The 13,932-nt window shown below is 44.6% G+C and overlaps 1 protein-coding gene across 3 annotated transcripts in view; it reads right to left on the bottom strand.

Annotated features, from left to right (window-relative positions):
• LOC137425488 (phosphatidylinositol-3,5-bisphosphate 3-phosphatase MTMR8) overlaps nt 1-13,932 on the bottom strand; it is a 54,857-nt gene that overhangs the window by 29,385 nt on the left and 11,540 nt on the right. For all 3 annotated transcript variants that reach the window (XM_078776730.1, XM_078776732.1, XM_078776733.1), the window contains exons 5-8: nt 11,286-11,414; nt 8,152-8,292; nt 7,930-8,062; nt 7,640-7,749 (exon numbers count right to left, since the gene is read on the bottom strand). In XM_078776730.1, the coding sequence (XP_078632856.1) occupies nt 7,640-7,749; nt 7,930-8,062; nt 8,152-8,292; nt 11,286-11,414 (513 nt within the window). The remainder of the gene's footprint in view (nt 1-7,639; nt 7,750-7,929; nt 8,063-8,151; nt 8,293-11,285; nt 11,415-13,932) is intronic.

Below are 13,932 nucleotides of genomic sequence, written 5' to 3'. Positions count from 1 at the left end.
GGAGGAGGTGCTCGGCTCTGGACGTGCTGGTGACGTGGATGTCATCCAGGTAGGTGTAGAGGAACGGCAAGTCGCGCAGCACGCCGTCCATCGGGTGCTGGAACGCCTGTGCCGCGTTTTTGAGGCAGAAGGGCATCCGGAGGAATTCAAAGAGGCCGAAAGGTGTAATAACGGCCGTCTTCGGGATGTCGGCCGGGCGGACGGGCACCTGGTGGTACCCCCGAATCAGGTCCACTTTTGAAAAAATGGTCCGCCCCGCCAACCGGGCGGAAAAATCCTGGATGTGCGGGACGGGGTACCTGTTGGGGGTAGTGGCGTCGTTAAGGCGGCGGTAGTCTCCGCATGGCCGCCATCCGCCCCCCGGCTTCGGGACGATGTGCAGCGGCGAGGCCCAGGCGCTGTCGGAGCGCCGCACGATGCCGAGGTCGTCGTGCGGCGACGACGTCGTGCGCCGCCCCGACGCTTGGTCCGCGATGAATAGCAGGTTTCCGGAACGGCCGGCGTTCATTGCTGGTGAGGAACGCCGGCCCGCCCGTTTCCCGACTTGCCGAACGTGCACGGGGGTCGACATGATCGGGCCTGCCGCCCGAACCTGGCGTGGAAATAACACCAGGCCGGGTCCGGCGGGGGCTCCGGTCGACGCGTCGGGACCGGGCGACGCGGCATCGCCGCTGCCAGTCGCGCCGGCCCGGCGGCCTCCGGGAAGGAAACTGCATCGCGGGCGTCGGGCGGGTGGGCGGGAGGGCTCCCGGCCGCCACCCCGACGAGCTGGCTCGCCGCTCCGGCGGGCTGGCTTGCCGAATCGATCTTGTCGGCCTCCTTGGCGAGATCGCAGGGGTTCACGATGGTCGTGCCTGCCAGGGCGACCCGTACCTGGGCCGGGAGCTGGCGAAGAAAAAGCTCCCGAAACAGGAAATCCGAGGGGTGCTCGCCGAGCAATGCGAGCATGTAGTCCATGCGTTCGGACGGGCGCGTATCGCCGAGCTCAGGAAGGTCGAGCAGGCGTCGTGCGCGCTCAGCCGGGGAGAGGGCGAAAGCGCCCAGAAGAAGTGCCTTGATGGCGTCGTACTTGCCGTCAGCGGGCGGGTTCTGGAGGAAGCTCAGGCAGCGGGCGGCGGTTGCGGAGCCAAGCGCGGCGACCACGTAATGGTATCGCGTGGCGTCCTCCGTTATGCTACGCAGGGCGAACTGGGAGTCTGCCTGCGCGAACCAGATGGCGGCATGTGCTTCCCAGAAGGTGGGCAATTTGAGGGACACTGCGGTGTCCATCGCGTGTCGTAAATTCGGGGTCACCAGTGAAGAGCAGGACTCTTGCTTGAGACGGACGAAGTGACGGGCAAGACACAAACTTGTCCGAGAAGATGTTTATTTTAAAAACCAACTCGGGAACTCTGAAAAGCCCGTTTATCGGGCTGCATATATATCAAAACCAGAAAGCACAACCGAAACCGAAAGCCACGCCTCTTAGGCGAGGCGCGCTTTGGTGGTCACGTGACTGACAGATGCAAAGGATTATAACCGCACGCGCGGCACGCTTTGGTGGTCACGTGACAGGCCACCCCGGCGCAGTGGTTTGCCCGCCGGTTACGTCACCGGCTGGAGCAAGGAGATTCTGTTGCTGGTCTCGCTTGGGGGACCCATGGGTCGCTACAGAGGCCTACTAAAGCTAAAGATGTAAACAGAGAGCCAGGCATGTCACAGTAAAGTACTTCCTTTTGAAGGCAAATAAGGAAAGGATTCCTGCAAGGCTTCATTCCTCAGCATATATGCGAGTATAGTCGGGAATGATCTCAATTATTTATTTAATTATCGCCAAAACAAGAATGACCGCATTGTGGTCACAACCTGTGACACAAATATGTATATTTTTCTGTGTCCACTCAATTCCCTCATCCTTGTTGTTGAAGATATCATACCATTCATCTCCAAGAGTCTTCATTGTTTGGTTCAATATCAGTTACGGATCTGACGAACAGCTGGGTCTGGTTTCAGGCAACCCACTCCGAGCAGGAGCGGCAGGAAGGTTCATGTTATTATCCTCTGTGTGGTATATAGATTACAGTAGATCTAGACTTGGACCTCAAAAAACAAGGCAGTGTTGAACTGATGAATCCGAAGCATTGCTCAAGATGCAACAGAATTATTTTTCTTGTGCACACCAACTGTTGCCTGAGGTGACTGGAATGCACATGAGAGATGAGAATAATTATTTCCCTCATCAATTAACATAACAACAAGTAAACAACATCAATTAACAAATAACTTGACAAAATATAAAGGAGGTGAATGACAGCAGAAGAATCAATGTCCATGGAACTAAGGTTGTGGCAGACTGCCAGAGCTGATGTCTCCTCTCCATTTTGATGTCATTTTCTGAGACAGCAGCTCCTACTATGATGATTGTGTCCCATACTAATCTGAGGGTAAATGTAAGAGACTGAGTAATTAACCCATGCCATGCGCAGCAGGAGACGGGATTTTGAAATCAAGTCTATGTGTGTGTGTGGTGTGTATGTGTGTGTGTGTGTGTGTGTGTGTGTGTGTGTGTGTGTGTGTGTGTGTGTGTGTGTGTGTGTGTCTGTCCGGGTCGTAACCTTTTTGTCATTTGAGCTATTGTCCTCTCTACTGGCAGTTTGGCCACTCTTCTTGTGCAAACTACTCCAGTTCTGCCAGATTTGAAGGGTGCCTTCTCCCAACTTCTGTTTTCAGATCTCCCCACATAGTCAGGTTCACTATGTCAATAAATTATATTTCGTTCAAAATCATGGTAGATTAGCAAACCTATACATTTTTGGAAAGGTTATAGCATAAGGAAACTAAAAATCAATGTTTACATTTGGAGAGATACCTGTATGGCGGCCATTTTGGATTTTCATAATGGCCACTGTAAAATACATATTTTGTTCTATTTCTGCCTCTAATTACCCTAAAAACTTTTTAAAATATACTAAACCTATATTTTCAGGGACAAGAAATCCAATGGAAGTATCAAATTAGTGCTATGGGGAATGGTAAGACACGAATCAAAGGTTTTGAATTGCAAAATACTGTCTTTATATTCGCGATAAGTTGCATAATCAAATACATGTTATCATTTTCCATGCAGTTAATAACATCAAAATGTGTCACAATAATTCATATCACCAAACATACACAGACAGTCAGCAAAATCATATATACACATGCAGTCAGTATAACTTCACATCTACACAGGCAGTCAATGACAAAATATACACAGGCAGTCAATGGCATCAAACATACACGATTACAGAATATGCCATTTTGAGTTCGTCATCACTGTCCTGTGTGTCGTATCCGACAATATAGTCCGCATCGTTTTCACAGTCCGTTCCACAAAGGCAAAGGTCGGTCAATTTGATTGGCAAATCGAATTGGTCGAATGGTCGATCGAATCGAATTCGATGAATCGAATCGAATCGAATCGATCGAATGGTCGATCGAAACGATTGGTCGAATGGTCGAATTGGTCGAATGGAATTGGTCGATTGGTCGAATTGGTCGAATTGGTCGAATCGAATTGGTCGGAATTGGCAAATGTAAACATTGATTTTCAGATTTTCCATGTAATAACGTTTCCAAAAATGTATAGGTTTGCTAATCTACCATGATTTTCAAAGAAAAAACATAGTGAACCTGACTAACAGGTGTTCAATGGGATTTAGATCTGGACTTATCGCTGGCCACTTCAGAACAGTCCAGCGTTTTGTCTTGAACCATTCCTGGGTGCTTTTTGAAGTGTATTTGGGGTCATTGTCCTGCTGCAAGACCCATGACCTTCGAAGGAGACCCAGCTTTCTGACACTAGGTTGAACATTGCGCTCCAAAATGCCTTGGTAATCTCCTGATTTCATGATGCCATGCACACATTCAAGGCACCCAGTGCCAGAGGCAGCACAGCAACCCCAAAACATCACTGAACCTCCTCCATGTTTGACTGTAGGGAAGGTGTTCTTTTCTTTGAAGGCTTCATTTTGTTTTCTGTGAACATAGAGATGATGTGCTTTACCAAACAGGACATTCTCCTAGAAGGATTTTGGCTTGTTCAGGTGTATTTTGGCAAACTCCAATCGGGATTTCTTATGTCTCTTCCACGTCCAGGGAGGTTGGCTGCAGTGCCATGGGCCTTAAACTTCCTGATAACATTGCGTACTGTGTACACAGGAACATCAAGGTCTCTGGAGCTGGACTTAGAGTCTTGAGATTGTCCATACTTGGCTATAATCTTGTGTCTGACCTCCTCAGACTAACTGTCTGACCTGCCTGACCTCTAACAACTCTTCGCTCTCTGATTTCCTTGAGCTTGGTGTGTTTTGCGTGAACTCCCAATAAAGCTCAATCTTTTCACAGAAACGGCGTGCTGTGTGTGATCTGATGGAGTGAGAACATGATAAGGTCTATCTCAGTTAACTGGCATTAAGTTTACGTTAACTGGCGTTAAGAAAAGCTCTGGTTTTCTTTCTTTACTCCATGCTCATTGCGGTACACACAGTGACACAAAACAGCAGAATGACTCCTTTTCTCAATTCAAACTGGTTGAATGAGTGATTTTTATATTGCAAGCACCTGCAACTCACCACAGGTGAGTTCAATTCAAAAGTGAAGGAGAATCACCTGCTTGAAATGTAATTATTTTTAACAACTTCTAAAAGGTGCCAATAATATTGTCCGGCCCATTTTAGGATTTCTGTGTGGAATAAGCTAAGATTTAGTAATGTTTTCAGCTTTTTTGGTTTTGTTCCACTGCAAACCAAAGAAATACATATGTGCACCCAAATTTTTTTTTTAATTTCAACAATTTTCTGGAAGAAATGGTGAATTATTTGAAAAAAGTGCAAGGGTGCCAATATTTTTGGCCACGACTGTAAATAAGACAAGAACGGCACTTCTCAACATGTTGACGTCGACCAATATGCCTCCACCCACATTATTACATTATTATACACTAGCAACAGTACCCGCCCTACGTGCGGGGCTTCAATTGGGAAGCCCAAATGAAAAGGTAAAATATCAGAAATTGAAGGCTTTTTTATTTTAAACGAATCCGTTATAAACATCCGTTGAATCATATCACACGCAAATCAACAAAATCTAAACAGTACATGGCTAAACAGTACATGGACGATCACGTACCATGTACGTCTCGCGTCTCGCTCGCTCTCATGTTGTCCCGATAATGATCCTTCCGCAAGTTCACCGACGGAAACCTTGTTACGACTTTTACTTCCTCTCGACAGTCAAGTTCGCTCATCTTTTCGGTGCACCGGCACGAGCCGAGAACGGCCCGTGCAGGGGCTGATCCGAGGATCTCATCCGATCGGTAGTAGCGACGGGCGGTGTGTACAAAGGGCAGGGACTCAATCAACGTGAGCTGATGACTCGCGCTTACTGGGAATTCCTCGTTCGTGGGACACTGTCTCAAGCCCCAGGTTTACCCGAGCCTGACGGCGAAGGGCAAGGTACACGCTGGCCCGTCCAGTGTATCATGCGTGCGGCCCCGGACATCGATGGGCATTAAACGTTCATTAAACATTAAACGTTCATTAAAGGATTACGAAACGAAAAACATTACGAAATTACGTTCACACCAGCATGTCAAATACTACCATGAACACATACATCGTCACAACATTGTCACAATGAGAACATCGTCACAATGAACGTTATGCGAACGCGAATGTTATGCGGGACCCCAAACCTGAGAATGCTGGAGATTAAAGCTGAAATTGGGAAAACTAAATAGCCTATTTTACTCCTGGAGATCCCAGGATTACCCACCCAAAATATCTTTGCGATCGGTTCAGCAGTTTTTACGGTACCTTCGAACAGACAGACAGACGGACATTTGGTGAATGATAGTAAGATCGTCACAATGAGAACATCGTCACAATGAATGTTATGCGAACGCGAATGTTATGCGGGAGTCCAAACCTGAGAATGCTGGAGACCAAAGCTGAAATTGGGAAAACTAAATAGCCTATTTTACTCCCAGGAGTCCCAGGATTACCCACCCAAAATATCTTTGCGATCGGTTCAGCAGTTTTTACGGTACCTTCGAACAGACAGACGGACATTTGGTGAATTATAGTAAGATACTTGTACCCAGTTTGATATAAATCCCTTCAGCTGTTCTCAAGTATCACATTTTTACCTGACATGATCTCTAACCTTTGACTTTTTTATGCCAAAATATAATCAGTTCTTCTTTGCATCATAATATACTAGGGCATGCCCGTACTATATATATGCCCGTACTATATATCTATCTAAAATTATATCCCCCCCCTCTATTTACATGAAATGGTTTGGTCCATTCGCAACGCCAAAGCGAACGGCGAACGGCTTGCGAGTACAGTGACAATCCCCCCCCCTCTATTTACATGAAATGGTTTCGTCCATTCGCAACGACCACAGAACCCCCCCCCCCCTCTATTTACATGGAATGGTTTGGTCCATTCGCAACGCCGGCACACGCGATCGTTCGCTGCTCTCTGATTGGTTGAATCGTTTTTTGGACATAGCTCGGTAAGTAATTGTCCGATTAATATGAAACCTTGAAAAGGCACATCCTCGGGTCCCCAGCAATATACCTGGCAAGTTAAAAGTATATCGGACCCGTGGTTGTCGAGAAACAGCGGTCACAGACAAACAAACGTACAGACAGACAGAGATTACTGGAATTATAGATAGATACGTATACCAAGTTTGGTCAAAATCCCGTCACTGTTTCACAAGTTAGCATAGTAACAGAATTTTTAACTAACATGACCTCTGAACTTTGACCTCTTGACCCCATAATCTTATCAGTTAATATTTCCATCATTATCCTTGTACCTAGTTTGACTTGGATCTCTTCCGGCATTGTTAAGTAAAGAAAACCTATCACGGACGGACCGACAGAAGGACAGCCAGACTGAAAACAAAACTAGAGGTTCCAGGGAACCTGAACTCAACTGGTCCACATCAATATGGTTAGAATATGCATAATAGACCACAAACTATATAGTTTATATGTGCTAAAGAGGTGCAGTAACGTTGAAGGTATCTCATGTTTAAACAAGAAACTAGAAAAAATTGAGTTTTAAGTGAGGCATGAAAAGTAAAACTACAATTACTTTTCTCATATTTCAGACTTGAATTTATTATATGTGTTGAGGTTTGTTACATACTGTCTACACACCAAGTTTCAGCCTTCTAGCTACATCAGGAAGTACCAGATTGACAAAAATTGATTTTTCAATATGGCCGCCCTGCCGTGACCATTTTTGGGCGTGCAACGCCCAAATGCAATCCCAAACTAGTTTATGTCTTAAACATGCTGCATAACAAGTTTCATCAAATTTGATCAATATTTGTGACTTTTAGAGCATAGACATCGAATTGTTTACAGACGACAGACAGACAGACAGACGACAGATGGACAACGGACACTGGGTGTCGACAAAAACTCAGCTGGACATAGTCCAGTTGAGTTAAAAACATAATACCTCCGGCAAATTCGTCAGCAGAGGCATAAAAAAACAGCTCCAACTTTGGTGTTATTTGTCATTCAGGAAAAAAAACAATAATTTATCTTGCCAGGCACCCTGACCTTGTACGTGCTGACAAACGCAGCACCCACCTTTGCAATGTAGGTAGCTGCCTGCATGATGGCTTGAATGTGGCGAAGCCAGCCGGACACTGCGAGACCAGATATGAACTCTCGCGCTGTTAGCGCCTTCCCCTGACAAACTGAGAAAGCACATGTGGGGACAGATCATTTAATATCCTCACTTCGATATTTGGGATATTATAGGGCAACAATCAAAAGTATGGCAACGGCAGGACAATACGGCAATGTTAGTGCAAACATGAAAAAGTGCTGAAGTCATTCTGAGATGGATAGAGTGTGGCCATGTGCTTCAGACCTACCTTCCAGTAACTTGCTTAGGCTGTTACGCATGACGTGAATATTCTCGATGCCCAGGAAGCGGAAACGAATGTTTGCATAGTTCTCTTCATTCTCATATCCTTTTCCCGCTGCTCGATTAGCAATGGCATTTAGCTGCAAGGCAAAATAATAAAGGGACATCAAATCAGTTAAAATATAGGCACAAGCAAAAGGCAAGTAGGATTTAGGATGAAAATATGCACCTTGGGCCTTGTGTCCACAACACATAGCGCTTTTTGTCCAGTTGCAGGGTTGGCTTGACGAATCGCCTCAAGTAGACTTTCATCTTCAAGGCATCGGGCGCTGAAACCAGCCAGTGGTTGACTACTGCGACAGATAGCTGCCTGTCGACAGATATAAGGAACCGGAAATATCACAAATATTTTCCCAAGATCAATGCATCCTTCCACTTCTGGCTGTTGCTCTGTCTGCCGATTAACAAAACATCGTCATGGCTTCCTATAGCCATCCTAACATGTCAGTGGGCATTCAGCAACACTCATCTCCTTCCTGGGTGTGGGTAGGTAAGGAAGGTATTATGGACTACACCTTTTGAAAGTTAACAAGAAATTTTTAACAACCACTATTTTTCTTTCTAGCACATGAAACAGAAAGTCGACCCTGAAAGGCCAGCATACTTTCTGATGCAATGCCCTCCCTGTGAAGCATCATGGTGACACAGTGTGTCGTCAGATGCCCTTCAATAAATAATTAAAGGAAAGTTAAACAACTCAAAGGTGAGTATGATAAAATTTGATTATACAATTCCATCCCTTTAACACTCATGCTCCATCTTTCTCCTCACAAACACAACTACCCTCCCCCTTTCCCTTACCGCTTCTCCCTCTTCCACAACACCCCTGTCGATTTTCTCACCATCTGCACTCCTATCTATCCCTTCTCTATCATAACCCCTACGCCTACATCTGCACCTGCACTTCCACTCCTCCAGCACCCATTTCCACCCTTAACAGTGTTAGCCTCCAACATCCCTTCATCAAAGGTGGGCAGAGGTTATGTTTTCACCGCTGTCTGTTTGTCTGTGAGCAGGATATCTCAAAAGGTTGTGGACAGATCTGGACGAAATTTGGTGGACTGGTTGGGTTAGGTGACAAGAACAAGCCGATTGGATTTTGGTTCAGGTCAGAATCCAGATCTGGCCTATCAGTGGGATACAAAACATAAAGTGCTCAGCCTTGCGGAGATATGCGCTCTACAGAGTACCATTCTAGTTGAGTGGGCTATTCTGTCATCTTGATGTAATTACTAAAACCATGCATAAAAGGCAACACATGGCAATACAAATTGCAACTTCATTAAAACAAGCATTCTGAATATTGCGCTGCAATACATGTCCCCTACCGGCAGTCTGTCGTCCGGAAAACTGTTGGGGAAATTACCAAGGGTTATTTACCCACAGGTTCTGAATCGTTCCCAATCGCTAATTATCTCAGGACGGGCTCACCTGTGATTCGCACTCGGGACTTCGATTTATACACCTTGCAGACAGGTCAGCAGAAGCACGAGAAAATAAGTTGTTGATAAAGAACCTTTCGAGTCGCTAAATATCAGTAATTTATTATATTTTCCGGTTCACGATCAATGATCGATGTGTATACATATGTTGCTCGGCTTGGCTCTGCCCCTCCCGAAAGCGCGCGCTGTGTGGCACTTTTGACGTTCGCAGACGAGGCTGAGGGCGTGGTGCGGCTTGAGGAGAACTCTAGAATAAACAAGAGATATCCATTTTTAAAATATTTTCGTTTAATGAACGATATCTGCCAAACCACGTGCCCTGTCGCAAAATCCAAAAGGACATTTTAGTAGACTGACATGCTGAACAGATCTGTGAAGTTTCCCCTCGATTGGATCAAAAATGAGGGAGGAGGTCGGTTTTAAAGGTTCATGCCGAAAAACGTCATAACTCTGAAACCATGTGACGCATGACGTCATGCTCGCTGACTTTTTTGTTCGTCATGGGTATGCGATTCTGCCTGCAAAGTTTGGCCTCGATCTGTTCAGCCATTGCAGAGAAAAAGGGGTTTTCGTGTTTTCACGAAAAACAATATGGCGGCCGAACCACGTGACCTGTGACGTCATAATTACCATTAAAATATTCTACAGACCGAGTCCCCCCTACGGTGAAAATTTGATCTCAATCGGTCCTATTATTGCAGAGAAATTGGTTTTTAAAGGAAATTAAAACTTAAAATGGCACTGAGTTAAGGATCATCAAAATTATCAGAATTCCCAAAGTTCAAAGTGCCATAACTTTGTCAAAAATGATCGAAACGTCGTGAAGTTCGAACTTGATCTGTAGCTTATCCTGAGGAAACCATGTGCCAAGTTTGAAATCAATAGCATTAAGCGTTTAGAAAAAAAAGTCCGGAAAACTGTTCTTTGCGTGACGGACTGACGGACTGACAGACGGACAGACGGACAGACTGACAGACGGACAGACGGAACGGCGTGCAAACCTATAGTCCCCTCCGGTTTACACCGGTAGGGGACTAATAAAGATGGAGGAAAAAAAATTCGCTTAATCTCGATTGGTAAAAATAAAATTTTGCACTTAAGAATACTTTGGTGTTAAATACAAGGAACAAATCAAAAGGTGTAACATATTTGTTCGTCTGAAAGCTATGCAAGGAGCAATGACACCAGAATTTGCCTAAGTAGCAATGACACCAGAACTTGTCTAAGTAGCAATGACACCAGAACTTGCCTAAGTAGCAATGACACCAGAACTTGCCAAAGTAGCAATGACACCAGAACTTGTGTAAGTAGCAATGACACCAGAACTTGCCTAAGTAGCAATGACACCAGAACTTGTCTAAGTAGCAATGACACCAGAACTTGTCTAAGTAGCAATGACACCAGAACTTGCCTAAGTAGCAATGACACCAGAACTTGCCTAAGTAGCAATGACACCAGAACTTGCCTAAGTAGCAATGACACCAGAACTTGCCTAAGTAGCAATGACACCAGAACTTGCCAAAGTAGCAATGACACCAGAACTTGCCTAAGTAGCAATGACACCAGAACTTGCCTAAGTAGCAAAGACACCACAACTTGCCTAGGTAGCAATGACACCAGAACTTGCCAAAGTAGCAATGACACCAGAACTTGCCTAAGTAGGAATGACACCGGAACTTGCCTAAGTAGCAATGACACCAGAACTTGCCAAAGTAGCAATGACACCAGAACTTGCCTAAGTAGCAATGACACCAGAACTTGCCTCTCTTTGCATATTGACAAAGTGGCTTACTAACCCCATCCGCCTATCGCATCCTAAAACCTGAAAAGAAATTTCTAACAAACATTCGGCATGTCTCACCCCATTGTCGCTGTGCCAGTACGAAAGGACAGGAAAGCGGCCCCTGCTACGAAAACGAGAGCTTCCGAGCAGTGTGATGTCAGACACTCCGACAGGGACATACAGCTTAGCAGGATAGGTTTCACATACCTGAAGAAGAACATAAAACACAGGCTGAGCGTCAATTATGATACTTCATAAAAAAACAAGGCAAAAATGGCGTCTTTTCCTGAAACAGCCTTTAACATTGGACATTTTTTTCTAAAAACAAGCTTGCCCTTCATGGATGATGCATCCATTTCATGTCGTCCCACTATTTTCCCTTTGTCTCATTTTGTTTCCGTTGACCCTTTCCTCCCCCCTCCTGCCCCCCTTTATTCCACTCTTTCATGAGCTTTGATACCTGTATTACATGTCCTCATGAATATGTTTATTTTCAGCCATGCCCTGCACACTGATACATGATGAATGGGAAGTCTCTCTGCATCCCACCTCATTCGTATGATGTCATATGTTTGTCAAATGTACCCAATGTCAAATGTTTTTATGAATAAGTAATAACAACAAATAGCAGTACCCTCGTGTTCTATGAAAGTGGTACAAAAATGGTTCAGGAAGAATTGGACTGCAGTGTATAACACCAGATGAGGAACATGCCTTCCATGGCTTCAGCGACTCTGTGTACCCACCATCTTCTCCATGCGTGGAATTTTGGGGTTGCCTTGGCTAAATACTAGCTCATCCACCTTTTGATTGTTGCTGTTGGCTAATACTAGTTCATCCGCCTCACATCAAGGCTTCCACTACCCCCTCTCGGCTACCCGAGCTGCCACAAATCGATCCAATCCGGTGAGTGTTTTTTTAGGAGACACAATCTCCTTACTGGATGGCCGTTGGCTCCCAATGGGAGTTCATAAAACCTTTGTCAGGTGTTGTTTTTAGTCCTGCCAGGGTGTCACAGTCACCCTCCCCACTAGCAAAGCCAGTGAGACGTGTCCCCGCTAACCACTCGACCTTGCGGCAGGTAGAATCGGGTTACATGTTACCAGTGGCAGCCCCAAAAGACTGACCTGACGTTACTTCCAGTATCTTCTGACGGATAACTTTCTTGTTGTGTAACTAAAAGAACCCATTTTAAAGTGTTTCATTATTTAAATCCTGCCTCGACTTTCTGGATGATTATTCGACACGTACACGGTAAAAACGAGTCTCCAGAATGCTAATTTCCACTTTCTGACTCCAACTTATTTCAGAAATAGGTACATTGTTACCTTTCCAGGGAATGTCGTAGGAGAAACCCTATTTTATCTCGAGTAACCCTTTCACATTGGAAATGTACCATGTCCTTGGCCCACCAATGTGCATAACACGTGTTATTCATGTGGATCAAACGACCATTGTAACATGATTTAATCAGCTAATTCTAATAAAATGATGGAATATTGGCATGGGAAAGGACTATATCATCCTCCTTGCATTCAGTATCAAGTTTGTTCAATGGCACAATTATTTTGCCATTGAGGAAGGTCAAAAGGTTTATTGACGTGAATGACAGAACCTGGTTATTAAGATTTAAAAAAAAAAAAATTTCATCACCTTTGGTTAATTTTATTGGGTAATTTTAATTTTAATTTTAATTTTATTTATATATTATATATTTATATATTACATATTGATTTTAATCAATTTTAATTTTTTAATAATATTTTAATTTTCTGGGTAATGAACGAAGAGCAGCAACGAAGAAATGCGAATTCGCCAGAAAGGGTGGAAATGCGAATGGTTCGGTGGATGTGCGGAGTATCGTTGAGAGAGAGGAAGACAAATGATGAATTGCGAAAGATGATGGGAATAGAGCCTGTGATTGATGCTGTGAAGAGGAACAGGTTGAGATGGTTTGGTCATGTGTTGAGGAAGGATGAAAGTGACTGGTTGAGAAGAGTGATGGAAATGAATGTAGAAGGAAGTAGAGGACGGGGAAGACCGAGAAAGACTGGGCTAAAGATGGTGGAAGAAGAAATGCGGGCGAGGGGGTTAACAAGGGGAGATGCAGAAAATAGGGCAAAATGGAGAAGATTGTCATGGGGACCGCAAGGCTAACCCCTGCTCAAGCAGGGAAAATGGCCTTAAAATGCATGTTGTCGTTGTTGTTGTTGATTTAATTTTATTGAAAAAGAGGCGACATCACCGATGGATCTCCTGCAGGACCATTTTGTCATCGGGTCGAATTTCATCAAGGAATCGCAACATTTCGAGACATTGCCTGACATTTAACAAGATGCATGATGTTTCAAGCCAAGATGGAGAAACACGGTTTGCTGTGAGTTGTGCAAGGGATATTCATCATGACATCAAGATAAATCTCGATTCGATATTCTTAAGTGTTATGTGAAGAAAAAATAAATAATTCGTGTTCCGAGCTGCATCGGACTTCCACAGTTGACTGCAATCAGCAGCACTTTATTCACTAACATACAAGGTTCTTCTTCCCCTTTGGATCCTCATTTCTGAGGCATATTTCCTTTCTTGGTCAAATATTTCCACCTCTGCAGTTTATTGAGCAACTCACACATTGGATCCTACCACTGTAGATGCCCTCCCTCTACTTTTGTTCTATGTTATGGAGCATTATTCGATGTGCTTTAGGATGTGATATCCATCATAAAAC

This window comes from Myxine glutinosa, chromosome 4, assembly GCF_964187855.1.
Source record: "Myxine glutinosa chromosome 4, kmMyxGlut1.1, whole genome shotgun sequence".
In the NCBI taxonomy this organism is placed as follows: domain Eukaryota; kingdom Metazoa; phylum Chordata; class Myxini; order Myxiniformes; family Myxinidae; genus Myxine; species Myxine glutinosa.
The sequence above is the reverse complement of the archived record's forward strand: the minus strand, read 5'-3'. Positions and strand labels throughout refer to the sequence as shown.